This window comes from Nycticebus coucang, chromosome 12 (genome assembly GCF_027406575.1).
Source record: "Nycticebus coucang isolate mNycCou1 chromosome 12, mNycCou1.pri, whole genome shotgun sequence".
Lineage (NCBI taxonomy): Eukaryota > Metazoa > Chordata > Mammalia > Primates > Lorisidae > Nycticebus > Nycticebus coucang.
The window spans coordinates 46,550,534-46,566,145 of NC_069791.1; the positions used below are offsets into that span (position 1 = coordinate 46,550,534).

A 15,612-nucleotide genomic window follows, 5' to 3' on the forward strand; every position below is an offset into this window, starting at 1 on the left:
CCATGGAATGACAAAGTGGTAAGTCCCCGGATTTTCTGTTGGCTTCACATATCCCAGACAGGCTGCTGGAGAAGCCAGCAACAGCAACCCAGAAGCACCACAGGCACAGACAAAAGAGCCCCCCAAAGGGCTTCCCTAGCCAAAGGCCCAGGAAAGGTACACCCTAACAAGACAGAAAAGTTTTAGATAGTAGCTGCTCTACTCCATCTAAATGCTACAGATAAAACTACAGCCCCAACAGACCTCTAAGCCCACAAGGCTGAATGGGAAGCCTGGATTTCCACCCTCTCCTGGCTATAACAATGCATTCCCACCACATCAGAGAAGGCCAGGCAGGGGCCAGAAGTGTCACCCCACTTAACAGGACTAAGCCCTCCTCCCCACCAGGGGGATCAGTAGGGACCAGGTGGGGGGCCAGACTTCCATCTCCCATTCCCTCAGCAGCGTGGAGTCAGAGGATGAACACCACATTGAAGAGAATTCACACATCGCTAATGGAAGTATAAATTGGTGCAACCACTTTGAAGAATAATTCAACATAAATTACTAAGAATGAACATGCACACACCCTATGATCCAGCAATTTTACTCCTAGGTTTATGCCTTTGAGAAATTCTTAAACGCTGCATCAGGAAACATGTAAAAAAATGTTCTTAGCAGCATCATTAAAAAAAAAAAAAAGAATGGAAGTCACTTAAATGTTTACCAACAGTAAAATGGATAAATAACATATAGGATATTCATACCATGAAAAATTGGGCAGTAGTGAAAATGAATTAACTCCAGCTACATGCATCAATGTGGATGAACCTCAAAAAATTAGGTTGAACAAAAAAGCAAGTCACAGAAGACTGCATGATTACATTTACATAAAATTCAAAACCGGGTAAAATTAATGAATATATAGTTTAGGGGTATGTATCAATGCAGTAAAACTGTAAAGAGAAGTAAAGGAATAATTAACACAGGATTCAGGATAATCTGTGTGATCATCCTTTGATAGTAGGTGAAGAAGGACACACAAGGTCTCGATAACATTCCACTTCTTAAAGTGGGTGGTAGATATACCAACAATTTTGTTACTAACCTTTACATTGTATAGAAACATTACGTATGTAAATTAAATTTGCCTTAAGAGAAACTATAAATGACAGCATCACTGGGATTGGAGAAGTGGCGCGTTTAAACATTTCTAGGTCACATTGATACCAGGGGTCCGAGAACAGCCTGATGAGTTTACTAGAGACAGGGCTACTCAGCATAGGTGAGCTATAACTCCCATTTCAGAGCAAGAGGTTCTGAAGAAATCTGTTCCAAAGGCAACAGAATAGCTGGAATTACTCAGCCAGAACCACCACTCTGTCCATTAGGAACAAGACGGCAACTATATTTTACATGAAATGAAATCGTTTTAAAATGTATATTAGGTCAGGCCTCTATTACCAACAAATGCCTCAGGGTCCCTACAAGAGCCCAGTGCCTGGTGCTGCCAGGCCTAGCGCCTTGCTTTTCTCTGGAAATAGCCGTCTGCAGCTTTGCTCTCTTCTCCCTGATAAGAGCTGGCTCCACAGCAGGAACCCAGCAGCCCAATGCCCTGTCCTCTGTGGGTCTACTAAAGACCAGTCCACAGACACAACAAGGCAGTGATTCCCAAGTTTCTGGAGGGATATCACTCCTTCCTTTGTTTCACCTCAAATCCTAACCTCCTGACCACTCCACACATGGGGGAGAAGGGTGCTGTATGACACACAGTAGTTCCCAAGACTTGAAGGAAAAAATGTCACCGTAATCAGATATACCATGAAGTTTTCCAGAATCAGGGCTGTAAACCTGCCACTCACCTCCCTGGGAGCCCAGGTGGCGGCTCCAGGTGCTGTGCAGATCTCTGGGAGGGCAAGGGATGAGGAAAGCACACAGGAGCACCAGGATCATGGAGATGCCCAGAGTCAGCAGGAAGACAGATGTGCGCACATACGACACCAGGGAAGAGGCTGCCTTCTGCTCCAGGCCTCCGAGGGGCTCTGAGGAGAAGCCCTCTGGGGTGACTTCTGTGAGGTGCGGCTTTGCAGCTCCTGCAGCCTCGGCATCTGAGTCAGGCTCTGGTGCTTCCTCCAGAGGGCTCTTCCCGTTTTTGAGCCCTCCATTCTTCTGCTGCAGGTTGAGCACAAGATCATCTTCGCTCTCATCGCTGTCAGCCTGGGTGAGGGGATCATACTCCCCTAGGTCTGGGCTCTTCTTCCCTGAAAAGACAGGAAGATAAGACAGTCAAGGAGAAGTGGAAAGAGAAATTCTCCCCAAATACATGGCCACTGTAAACACCTAGGAGAACACAGAGAAAACAAAACTGAAAAAATCTACGTTTACATCAAGTTCGGACCTTGACGGCAATGTGTGAAATAGATGGTCAGCAAAGGGAGGCGGGGAGGAACGGGGGAAGAAAAGCACAGTGCTCCAGCATTACTGCCTTCTTGAGTTCAAGAAAAAGGAAAAAGAGAAATTAAAAATGGCAAATACCTTTCTTTGGTTTAAAAAAAATAAAAAGCTCTCTTGTTTGAACCTCACTAATGAAAAAGAGCATCGCTGCTTATCAACTTTCCGCATGCCTGGAGTGAATACTGCCTCAGAGTTTCTTAGATCGGTGATATCCTAATCTTTCCTGGCAAACTTTTAGAATAATTCACTGTACCCTGCTTCTTACTCCAATATTTATGCCTTCCCAATTGTTTTTATGGAAACAACTTAGAGATTTGGACATGAAACATCATCTGTTGATACACTACACACAATCTCACTTCTGAGACCGTCCTGTGATTCGAATGCCCTTTCAGTACATCTTTCTGTAAACAGTGTTTATCTCTAAAACTGCTATTCTGAGCAAGTATTCTGGGAAGGGTGGCAATCTAGCAGGAATGTAGAAGGGGAGGCCTTGTCTTGAAGCTACTTTGCGTAGCAAGCACCCTGTTTTCACTTAGATTGTAACGTTGATTTGATTTGGGGTGGCTGAGAGGTAGAAATTACAGCAGGGCCTAGATATACCTCCTTCCTGCCAATGACTGAATGATTTTATGCCAAGAAAACCAAGAAAAAGTTTCTTTTTTTTTTTTTTAATTATTTGGTAAGCTATTAATAATGTAAACTACATTATTAAATCTTCTGTTCAGAAGAAATATAAAAAGAGGGCAGCGCCTGTGGCTCAAGGAGTAGGGCACCGGCCCCATAAACCCGGCACGAGCCCCATAAACCTGGCACCGGCCCCATAAACCCAGCCCCGGCCAAAAAAAAACTGCAAAAAGAAATATAAAAAGAAAACATAATCCAGATAATTAAAAAGGGAAAAAGAAGAATTCTCAATGCTAATCTGTGCCTCTAAATCGTTACAGTCTCAACGACATCTCGATGATATCACTTCACACATTATGTCTTGGTTTGCTCAATTCATGAAATGAAGCAATGAAACGCTATATGGAGACCAGATATGGAAAGTAAAATCTTTAAAAGATTAGTATTTGGTACAGAGAAAAATCAATAAAAGTTTGATTTAAAAAGTAAGCATTCATGGCTGGGAAAAATCAACATTGTCAAAATATCTATACTTCCCAAAGCAATCTACAGATTCAATGCAATTCTCATTAAAATATCAACATCATACTTTCAAGATTTGGAAAAAACAATTCTTCATTTTGTATGAAATCAGGAAAAAACCCATATAGCTAAGACAATTCTTAGTAATAAAAACAAAGCCAGGGGCATCAGCCTATCGGACTTTAGACTATATACCACAAGGCCAAAGTGATCAAAATAGCATGGTGGCACAGAAATAGAGACATAGACATTTTGAACTGAGTAGAAAACTATGAGATGAAACTAACAGCCACCTGATCTTTGATAAACCAAATAAGAACATACACTGGGGAAAAGAATCCCTATTCAATAAATGGTGCTGGGAGAACTGGATAACCACATGTAAAAGACTGAAATAGGACCCACACCTTTCTCCACTCACAAAAATTGATTCAAGATAGATAAAGGATTTAAATCTAAGGGATGAAACAATAAAAATCCTCGAAGAAAGTGTGGGGAAAACACTTGAAGATATTGGCCTAGGGAAAGATTTCATGAAGATTTCTGTGACAATTGCAATAACAAAAAAAAAAAAAAATAGGACTTCATTAAACTGAATATCTTCTGTACAGCTGAGACTACCAAAGCAAATAGACCATCTTCAGAATGTAAAAAGATATTTGCATATTATGAATCAGACAAAAGCTTGATAACTAGGATCTACAGAGAACTAAAATTATTCAACAACAAAAAAAGACACAACAATCCCATATATCCTAAGCAAGAGACATGAATAGAATCTTGTCTAAAGAACACAGACGAATGGCTAACATACAAAAAAATGCTCATCATCCCTTATCATCAGAGAAATGCAAATCAAAGCCACCCTGAGATATCACCTAACCCCATTTAGAATGGCCCACATCACAAAGTCTCAAAGCTACAGATGCTGGCATGGATGTGAAGAGAAGGGAACACTTTTACACTGCCAGTGGGACTGCAAACTAATACGACCTTTCCGGAAGGAAGTATGGAAAATCCTCAAAGAACTTAAATTAGACCTCCCATTTGATCCTGCAATCCCATTACTGGGCATCTACCCAGAAGAAAAGAAATTATTTTATCATAAGGACATCTGCACTAGACTGTTCATCACAGCTCAATTTACAATAGCCAAAATGTGGAAACAACTTAAATGCTCACCAATCCAGGAATGAATTAACAAGCTGTGGTATATGTATACCATGGAACACTATTCAGCCAGTGCAAAAGATGGAGAGTTTACATCTTTTATATTAACCTGGATTGAGTTGGAACACATTCTTTTAGTAAAGCATCACAAGAATGGAGAAGCAAGAATCCAACATACTCAATTCTAATACGAAGGCAGTAGATGACCTAATACATGGCGGAGGGGAGGGGAATGAGCAAGCAGGGAGAGGGGATGGGGGGATCATAGTATATGGTACACCTTTTGGGGGTGGGACACAATTATAAGAGGGAATTGACCTAACAAATGCAATCAGTGTAACCTAATTCTTTGTACCCTCCCCAAACAATTAAAAAAAATAATAATGATATGGAAAAAAATTACTGGATGAAATGTAAAAATATAAATAAAAGGGCACTGACTGTGGCTCAGTGAGTAGGGTGCCAGCCCCATATACCGAGAGTGGTGGGTTCAAACCCGACCCCAGCCAAACTGCAACAAAAAAATAGCCGGGCGTAGGCTCAGCACCTGTGGCTCAAGCGGCTAAGGCGCCAGACACATACACCTGAGCTGGCGGGTTCAAGTCCAGCCCAGGGCCCGCCAAACAACAATGATGGCTGCAACCAAAAAATAGCCAGGCGTTATGGCGGGTGCCTGTAGTCCCAGCTACTTGGGAGGTGGAGGCAGGAGATTCGCTTAAGCCCAGGAGTTGGAGGTTGCTGTGAGCTGTGATGTAACAGCACTCTACCCAGGGTGACAGCTTGAGGCTCTGTCACAAAAAAAAAAAAAATAGCCGGGCGTAGTGGTGGGCGCCTGTAGTCCCAGCTACCCGGGAGGCTGAGGCAAAAGAATTGCCTAAGCCCAAGAGCTGAAGGTTGCTGTAAGCTGTGACGCCATGGCAAGAGCTGAAGGTTGCTGTAAGCTGTGACGCCATTGCACTCTACCAAGGGTGACAAAGTAAGACTCTGTCTCTAAAATATATATATATATATATAATAAATAAAAAGTGAGTATTACATCACTTTTTAACATTAAGTACTTTCCCAAAAAAAAACACAGACGGTATTGAGTAATCTTGGCATTCTAATAACCCTAAGTTTCTATCTACTTTCATTTTCAAAGTTGCTTACTTTGTCTAATAAATGCTGGATTACATTTATAAAGGCACAAATTGCAAAAAAAAAAAGTAAGTTCCCTTATTAGAAACTTACTTCAAACTAGTACTTACAGGAGGTGCCATAGGGTCACTACAGTTCAGGCTAATCTACAGCTTATATTTCTACTCTATGAACCAAATTATTTTAATAATGAGAGCAGACCATTCCCTAACCATCCAAAATAATTTTATATATAATAGTTTGCAAACAGAGTCCTGGGTTATTACAATAATATTAACTCTAATACTTTTTAACATGGTTTGATTTGGGGGTTTTTTGGCTAAAATATACCTGATGTTATAAAGAAAATGTGGTATACACATACCATGGAATATTTTATTCAGCCCTAAAAAGGAAAAAAATTCTGACATATGCTACAACATGGATGAACCTTGAGGACATTCTGTTAAGTGAAATAAGCCAGTCACAAAAAGACAAATACTGTGTGATTCCACTAATATGAGTTATCTAAAGTCAAATTCACAGAAACATGAAATAGCATGGTGGTTGCCCCAGTCTGAAGGTAGGGAAATAAGGAATTGCTACTTGGTAAGTACAGAGTTTCAGTTTTATAAGATGAAAATTGTTCTGGAGATTTATTACACAATGTGAATATACTTAATACTCAATAGTACACTTAAAATTTATTAAGATGATCCAGGCATAATGGTTCATGCCTGTAATCCTAAAACTCTTTGAGGCCCAGGTGGGAGGATCACTCAAGGTCAGGAGTTCAAGATCAGCTTGAGCAATAGTGAGAACTCATCTCTAAAAAAATAGAAAAATTAGCTGGCCATGATGGCACACACCTGTAGTCCCAGCTACTTGTGAGGCTGAGGCAGAAGGATCACTTGACCCCAGGACTTCAGATTGCAGTGAGCTATGATCATACACTCTAACTGGGGCAGCAGATTAAGATGGTAAATATGTGGTAGGTATATTTTACCACAATTTTAATTTTTTCTTAAGAAAAGAATATACCTGACAAAGGAAAACTTAACACAGAGTCCCCAAATCTCAGAACTGGAAGAAACTTTAAAGACTACATAATCCACCCCCACCTCTATTCCAAACTTACCAATACCCACCAACTAGTCCCTTAGCACACAAAAAAACATAGCCATCCTTAGGGAATCCACTGGCCTCCAATCTTTACACTGATTCAGGAATCTATTTCTGGGTAGTTGCCAATTATCTATTTAATTCCTGGGACTCCCCTTCCACACACAAGTCTGTCAGATACTTGAAGGTTATCAGCCATAACAGACATATAATAAGGTATTTCAGAGGCCAGGGCTTCACACTCAGATAAACATCAAGTCAAATCTTGGCTCTATCTCCTATTAACTGAGACCTTTGACCCTCAATTTCCCTATATATGAAATGAAACAATTATTGTTACTACCTCATATGATTGTTATGAGGATTATATATTGCATGGTTCTTAGTGCCTGACGTACACTCAATAAATTCTAGCTTCTATTATTACCATTACCATGGTTGTTGGCATTCTGTCTCTCCCTGGTCCCCCAGCATCCTCATCTCCAGCTCAAACATCTCTAAATCTTTCAATGAGTTACTTTAAGAAGCATTGTTTCAGGTTTCCTCAACATCCTGGTCACTCTTCCTCTGGACACAATTCGATACATCAGTGCTTTTAAAAGGATGGTTCCAGGAACTGGATATAATCCATGCAGTAGTCTGACCAGAGAAGGAGAGAGCAAAAACGTGTCCTACTGAGTCCACACAGAAAAATTCAAGTTCTGTAACCTAAGACCTGGATAGCGTTCTTGGCAGTCACATCACATCACGTACTCATTCAACTAAAATTCTCAAGCATTTTAAACATATACTCATACTTGACCCATCCTATAACTGTACAATTGAATGTTTAGCACTAAGTAAAACAATTTAGCATGAACATCTACTTAGTCAGTTTCTACCTTGCAAATATTTCAGGCCAAAATTGCTATATATGCCCCTTTTCAGACCTTTACCGCTGTTACAAAACAGCACCTTTGCCAAAGTGATATCATTAATAAAATACTGCCTAATAAAACAGTTTACAGAAAAAATTTATTTTTGTCATATCATATACCATCACGGGCCAGAAAGAAAACAACTTGGCTGCGTATTTTACAGAAACTTATAAAATCCTTAAGAAATCTATAAAAACAATTTGAAAGCATTCTTTGGAAAAAAAAAAAAAAAGCTGCTGTTGAATTGATCCTTCTAACAAGATTAAAAGGATTAAAAGGATCTTGTTAATTAGTGATGGTAATTAGATGGCAAAGATAGGCATCCTAGCAAACTCTCTAGAGTTCTGGTTTTCCTAGAATTCTAAAACAACTAAAGAGAAATGAAAATAGAAAACAAAATAGGAAACAGCCACATTCCCAAACCGTAATTTTTGAACAATTATTGCCAAATGCAGTGAAATTCTCATCCAGTTTAAGCAGCACAGTAAGAGTAGGGACATGCATCTTGCAGATCTTCAGCAAGGAACAGAGTTCACAGAATTAATAATGATGACAACAGTAAGGAGGAGGATAACAACTGGAAATTCACTGAGTGCTGACTAGTCCAGGCACCAGGCCAAACATTTTACATGTTTAATTCATTTAATCTTCACAATGGCCCTATTATCCCCCATTTTATCAACAAGAAAACAAAAACATAGAAAGGTAAGTTGTCTAAGATCACAGAACTAGCAAGAAGAAAAGCCAGGATTCAAACCTGGGCATTTGACTACAGAGTCCACGTGTAACAAGTTATATTACCGCCCTGTTTCACAAATACACAGCCAAATCAGTAACTGCTTGCATGGACAAAGTCTGGGGTCAGAGGAGCACCAACACACCCCATGCAGTATCCAAGGGGAGGTAAGATCAAATGAGAAAAAGTACAAGCTATCTTTATAAGAGCAAGATGCCAGTTTGGCAGGTCAGAAAATTAACTGAAGGCACAACCGGCTCTGAAGAGCACTGACATCTTGCTCTTATAAAGATAACTTGTACTTTTTCTCATTTGATCTTACCTCCCCTTTGATAGCCATTCATTGAAGGCTTTGAAACAAAGTGATAGACATCAAGGACAAAGGAGAGCCAACGTAATCAAAGAGAAGAGAAAATGGAACCAAATGGAACCATGATTTTTTTTTTTTTTTATATGCTGGGCCCAGTCATAGTAATAGAAGCCAAATAGTAATTCTAAAAAAAATGATTAAACAATGATAGATGGGAAGAGAACTCTAAAAGGAACCCTAGAACTGAGGACAGTATCCAAGGTAAGGCAAACTTAGCATTTAAAATGGCTCAGAACCACTATCCCAAATCAGACAACAAAGGAGAATCTGGAGTTCAGACTGATAACTGGTACAACAGAGAAATAATCAGCATTCTACTGCCCTGTGACAAATCAACAGCCTCCTCCTAGCCAGGAAAGAGATATTCATGAAGGAGCAGCACTAGTGAGAAAGCAATCTGATTTAACAGGCCTAGACTAAATTCTAGCTTCCTACTTGCCCTAGCTCACACCCCTGGTAACAGCTAGTTGTAAAACGAATGACCCACTTAAATGAGTAACAATCAGAAGGGAACCATCATTACTACTCATTCCACGAGATACTACAAACTTCCACTAACATTCAAAAAAGAAGAATCAATGAAATATAGCAAACAAAATCAGCTAAAGAACAAATGGTTAAATTTTTTTCCATGAAACGGAAGCAACAACGAACAGACACTTTCCCATCGAGTCCAAGAAATTGAAATAAGGGCTCAAGAAGAGAGTAGAATAATGCAACAATTTTAGAAAAGAAATCCTATCGGAATCAGCAAAAAAGAATAACACTGCTGAAAACACAAAGACTAGTGTTAGGATAGACTAGTGAAGATTAAGCAAAATGAAATGGAAATAACAACACTAGCAGTTCTGAGCACTTAACTATACACTCTTCCAAGCTGTTTTAATTCTTTGAAATAGACACATTATTATCTTCATTTTGGGGGTGGGGGACAGAGTCTCGCTTTGTCACACTCGGCAGAGACTGTGCTGTCATAGCTCACAGCAACCTCAGTCTTGGGCTCAGATGATTCTCTTGCCTCGGCTTTCCAGGCGCCCGCCACAACACCCAGCTACATTAGCTTCATTTTTTAAACAAGGAAGCTGAGGCTTGGAAGTTTAAGCAACTCGCTCATAGTTAAATAGTGAGTAAGTCATATGAAAAGATTCAAACCCAATCTGGCTCCAACCTTAGTACTGCTTACCTATGTGCTTTCATAGAAGGCTTTTTTGTTGTTGTTGTTGTTGTTTTGAGACACAGTCTCATTATGTCCCCTTGGTAGACTGCCATGGCATCACAGCTCACAGCAACCTCAAACTCTTGGGCTTAAGCGATTCTCTTGCCTCAGCCTCCCAAGTAGCTGGGACTACAGGTGCCCACCACAATGCCCAGCTATTTTTTGGTTGTAAGTTGTCATTGTTGTTTGGCAGGCCCAGGCTAGATTCAAATCCATCAGCTCCGGTGTATGTGACTGGCGCCCTAGACGCTGAGCTACAGGTGCCAAGTCATTCATAGAAGGCTTTTAAAAACTCTAGAAACAAAGTGATAGACATGAAGAATAAAGGATAGCCAACGTAATCAAACAGAAGAGAAAATGGAACCAAACGAATATTTAAAAGAAATGCAAAAACAAAAGTTCCCACAACAAAGCAAGACTTATCACTACAGAATGATGGGTACACAGAGTCCCAAGAAAAACTCATAGGGAATAATCTATACTGAAACACTACAGGCACTGGACTTCAAAGACAAATAAATAATTCTATGAGCAACCAGGCCAAGGGAAAAAGAATCAAGTTACTAAAGATGGGAACAGAAATCAGGCTGACTTCTCCAGAGTAACATACAGCACTAAAAGACAGTTCTCAACCTGTGGGTCGCAACCCCTTTTTAACAATGAAAATACATCGTGGCATTAAGAAGGTTGAGAACCACTGTTTTAGAAGTATAAAGGCAAGCATGCAAGAATTCAGAGCTATCACAATCCTATGCCTTTCTTTAAATCATTTTGAGAATAAATATATTTTTTCAGATAGTGCAAAAATTAAGCTCAGTTTAATTATTACAGACTGCAAGTTTTGATTAGAGAAATCTTAAACAATATTTTTTTTCTATTTATTCAAAGAAAGACAAGAAGAAGAGAGTGAAGTATAAAGAAGTCCACCAATTTGCCTTACGTCATAGAGAGGCTGTGAAGCTAGACATCAAATCCAGGCTTCCAAGCTTGGGACACTCAGCACTCACTTTCTTCTCTGCTGCTTTCAGACACCACCCCAATTTTTAATTAAGGAAAAGTTTTCAAAGAATAAGGGAGAATTCACTGATTTCATAACACATCAAAATAAATGAGCTTTCCACAGCTATTACTTTTCCTCTTAGAAGACTGCAGGATGCTGATTAAATGTCATTTCCAACATGGTATGGAGAACAATGCAGATAGGAAAGTGATACAATTATACCATCCTGAAATGTTTTCAGGAAAATACACTAAAACATATACTGTATTACAGCATACACTATATACTCTACCACAACTTAAGGTAAATAATTCATATCATGGATTAGTTTATCCAGGGGCACATAATTACTCTAAGTTACATACCATAAAACAAACCATGACAAATCATTGTGCTCTGATATCGCTTCAGTGTTTGACTTTCAAACTTTAAAATGGCCTAAAATACATATAATTACAAGATAAGTAATCCCACAGGCTTTATGACTGTCACATTGTCCTTCTGCTTCTAATTAGCCTCATTTTATGTACATGAGCCAAACATCTTTCCATCCTAAGCTTAGTGAAAGGATTTCAGACCAAAAATTACATTCCCAGCAACTACTTTTTCATCACAAGCTTGTTGAGATCTGTCATCAACTCACTGTAACATCAGGGCTTCCTGCAGGTATCACATTCATAAATCATCATGTGTTAATGATAGAAATAGCTAACACTCATTGGTAATAATTAACACGTCAGAGATTAATAATAAACCTCTTTACCCCACCAATCTCTTTTACTTTTCAAAATAACCCTAACTGGTAAATAGATAATTAGAATGTGTGTCATACAGTGAAATGTTCCACAATAATACTATTGTTACAGATGAGAAATTAATCAGGTGAAGACTGGATTTGAACCTGAGCCTGACTCATCCTCTTAGCCACCACACTATTTTGCATTCCTCACATATGAAAGTAGTGAGGCTATTATCTTAGGGAACATGACACAGTAGCCCAGTCTCACAGCCCCAATTACAGAGGATCCAAAAAGAGCTATATGAAAGTAACTTATACGTAATATAAAAGCTAAAAATTGCATATGGGGGTGATGGAGAGAAATGGCAAAAGGGAGACAAGAAAAAAGGTGGAAAACAAAAAACCCACAATATGCAAAAGAACATATACCTACTGTATCTGGGCGTAAAAAAGTTTCAAGCACACCTGAGTGCGTAGGGCCAAGCTGCCTTTCAAACAGGCCCAAGGACTAGGGTGCAGGAATCCTTTACCTATCCTATCAGGGCCACGTTATTACACTATACCTGAATCCTCCAGGATAGGAGAACACAAAAGAGATCAAGAGTTTCTACAGCAAGATTTTCTTGCATTCTCATCCTCAAACAGTAACAATGACCTATGCTGAAATAAAATAAGGACTCTAAAAAAAGAAAAAGAATAAACCTAAATGTGTCCATCTCATTACCCCTTTGGGAGATGATCATTCTATACAAAGGATACAAGGCTACTCTCTTCAAAATAAATAAATCTGGCTCAGCACCTGTAGCTCAGAGGCTAGGGCGCCAGCCACATACACTGGAGCTGGCGGGTTCGAGCCCAGCCCAGGCCTGCCAAACAAAAATGACAAAACAAGCAAAAATTAGCTGGGCTAAAATTAGTCCCAGCTACTTAGGAGGCTGAGGCAAGAGAATTGCTTAAGCCCAAGAGTTTGAGGTTGCTGTGAGCTGTGACACCACAGCACTCTACTGAGGGCAACATAATGAAACTCTGTCTCAAAAAAAAAAAAAATTAAGCCTGCAGGTAAAGGGTCACCTCTGCCATTTAATACCAATGTTAAATACATATTCCAACATAGATATTATCGATGTTCCTTCCAATGTGGCCCATACAAAACACACACACACTAAAGTCATGAAGTCTGGGCATAGGAATGCAAATTCACACTCAACCCAGTGTCATCTAGGGCACAAGGTCTGTTTCAGTGTAGTAGACAAGCAGCTTGTTGAGAACCAGGACCCTGCTGCACTCCCGCTGCACAGCCCATGCTAGCTATCCACCCAATCGCCCACTTCCAATGATGCCAGTAAAAACAACTTTTCCCTGTATTACAAGTTATCAGTAAACAAATGTCTATAGTTTAATGCTTAAACTTTACTTTGGTAAAGCCATACATTTTTCTAAGGCCTTAGTATTTAAAATTTACTTGGTCAGAATATAGTTCTACTAAAATAGCAAATTTCTAACAGTACACATACAGACCCAACAGTCTCATTCTGGAGGTTTGGGGGGGTGGGGGAGGAATAAAACTTGGAGCGCTGCCCAAAGTACTGAATCAGCTCTGGAAGCTGTCATCACCACCAGAGCGTCCTTAAAGAATATTCCATATATGACCTGCAACTTACAGACGCCAAATAATTTATCATGCTTAGCCTCGACAACCAGACAGACTGACCAGGAGGAATCAAAAGCTCACGATCTAACACTCTAAGACCCCTGACGTTCAAAGCCAGGCCTTTTCAATACTATTTGTGCAACCTTGGACAATTCAATTACGTAGTCAAATAACTCACATTTTCCTCTTCTGTAAACTAGCAAGGGAAATATCTGTTACCACCTGCCTCGCAGCTGCGTGAGCCGCTGTAGTTAAGTGGATGGGCCGCTCCACAGGGGGTCACTCGCCGCCCTGCCGCCCCCTGCTCCAGCCCAGATCCGGCCCGGACAAAGTCTCCGCGGAACCTTGTCCGCGGCACTCGGGGAAGGATGCTCCCCTCACCAGTCCTCGCCTAGGGACGGAGGCGACTTGCGCTCTGACATTCACCGCTGTGGCAGCGCCCCCGGCTCCGCGACACCTGCCCCGCGCGCCTCCAGCAGTCTCTCCCCTCCAGGCTCCCCGGCTCTGCTCGCGACCCTGCCCCGCCCGGCGCCCTTTCCCGCCACCTGGTGAAACGAGGACCCCAGCCCGCGGGGGCTGCACCCGCCTCGTCTCCGGGTTCCCGCAGCTCTGCCTGGGTTGGGGCCAGGCCCCCGACCGGCCCCGACCCGCTTCGCCCACAAAGCCTCACCTCCCGGTCTCCCCAAGCCCAGCCGGGACACGGTGGTCGCGAGGCTGCAACTCCTTACCCGGGAGCTTGAGCGCCCTGGACAGCACGGTCGCCATGGTGGAGGCCCCGGTGCGCGTGCGCGCACCCGCGCACTGCCGGGAAGCGTAGTTCCGCGCGGGCGCTGCGCGGGTGGGGTGGGGGCTGGGACCCGGGAAGGTGGGACCAGCAGATACCCGCCCCGGGGAGTGGGCGTCCGGCGGAAGCATCCAGCTTTCCCGCGGGTCCCTCAGTCTTGTCTCCTGCGGTACCCCAGCAAGTCGTTTCGCCAGTGAATCTCACTTGCATCATCAGCCAAATAGGGGAGATAATATCTACCCGCAAATGCTTGCAGCGAAAATGAATGAGATATTTAAGGAGGCGGGCTGAGAAATGCGCGTGGGCTATGAAATCAGATTGGATTAGAATCCTGCCTGCCTCACTTACTAGCTGGGCCATCTTTGAACAAGTCACCTGGCGTGTCTAAACTTAAGCTTTTTTTTTTTTTTCTTTTTGTTTTTTAGAAACAGGGTCTGGCTCTATTGCTCAGACTGAAGCTCAGAGGCGTCATCGTAGCTCACTGCAACCTCCAGCTCCTGGGCTCAAGCGATCCTTCCCCGTCAGCCTCCTAAGTAACTGGGACTTAAGGCGTATGCCAGCAAGCCCAGCTTTTTTTTTTTTTTTTTTTAGTTTATTGTAGAGATGGGTTGCACAATGTTGCCCATGCTGGTCCCCAGCTCCTGGCCTCAAACCATCCTCCCTGCTCAGCCATTGCCTGGCCCTCAGCTTCTTTTTTAAATTAGAGACTATTAACTACCTCACAAGCATACTGTGAGAATTAAATGGTAAGATCTTTTTAAAACTCAGCACAGTGGGTACCCAGTAAGTGTGGGTTTTTTTTTTTTGTTTCTTAGCTAGAGGTTGAAGTGTGATGGTGCTCTAACCCTCATTTCTGTTCTTTCTAGGTGTCTGCTTAGCATCCTTACCCCACAGCTTCTAGCTTGAACGGTCTAGGAAACAGGAACTAACTTACTTCTCCCCCGATGGCACCAAGAGATCAGCGTTTTAATGCAGGAAGGCTAAAGATATTATATTGTCTTAGAACTGGAACTCATCCTAGAGGCTATCTGGTCCCACTCTCCTTGTTTTATTGAAGAGAAAACTGAGATCAGAAAGGTGATGCAACTTCTTGGTATCAGAACAAAAGATCCAACACTCCTCTTACAAGGAGGCTACGTCATTCCCAGGAGAAACTGCAGACAGGATTGTTCTGTGGGAGTAATCTGAGAGATCCTACCAACCACCTCC

The 15,612-nt window shown here is 41.6% G+C and overlaps 1 protein-coding gene across 2 annotated transcripts in view; it reads right to left on the reverse strand.

The window, feature by feature from the left end:
- Positions 1-14,647, reverse strand: part of FAM234B (family with sequence similarity 234 member B) — a 38,458-nt gene extending 23,811 nt beyond the window's left edge. Inside the window, exons 1-2 of one of the 2 annotated variants that reach the window (XM_053557101.1) lie at positions 14,348-14,647; positions 1,842-2,240 (exon numbers count right to left, since the gene is read on the reverse strand). In XM_053557101.1, coding sequence (XP_053413076.1) covers positions 1,842-2,240; positions 14,348-14,534 — 586 coding nt within the window. In that variant the 5' untranslated portion in view covers positions 14,535-14,647. Of the gene's footprint in view, positions 1-1,841; positions 2,241-2,514; positions 2,637-14,347 lie in introns of those variants that run through there. The other variant, XM_053557102.1, reaches the window with a different exon arrangement.
- Positions 14,648-15,612: the final 965 nt, after the last annotated feature.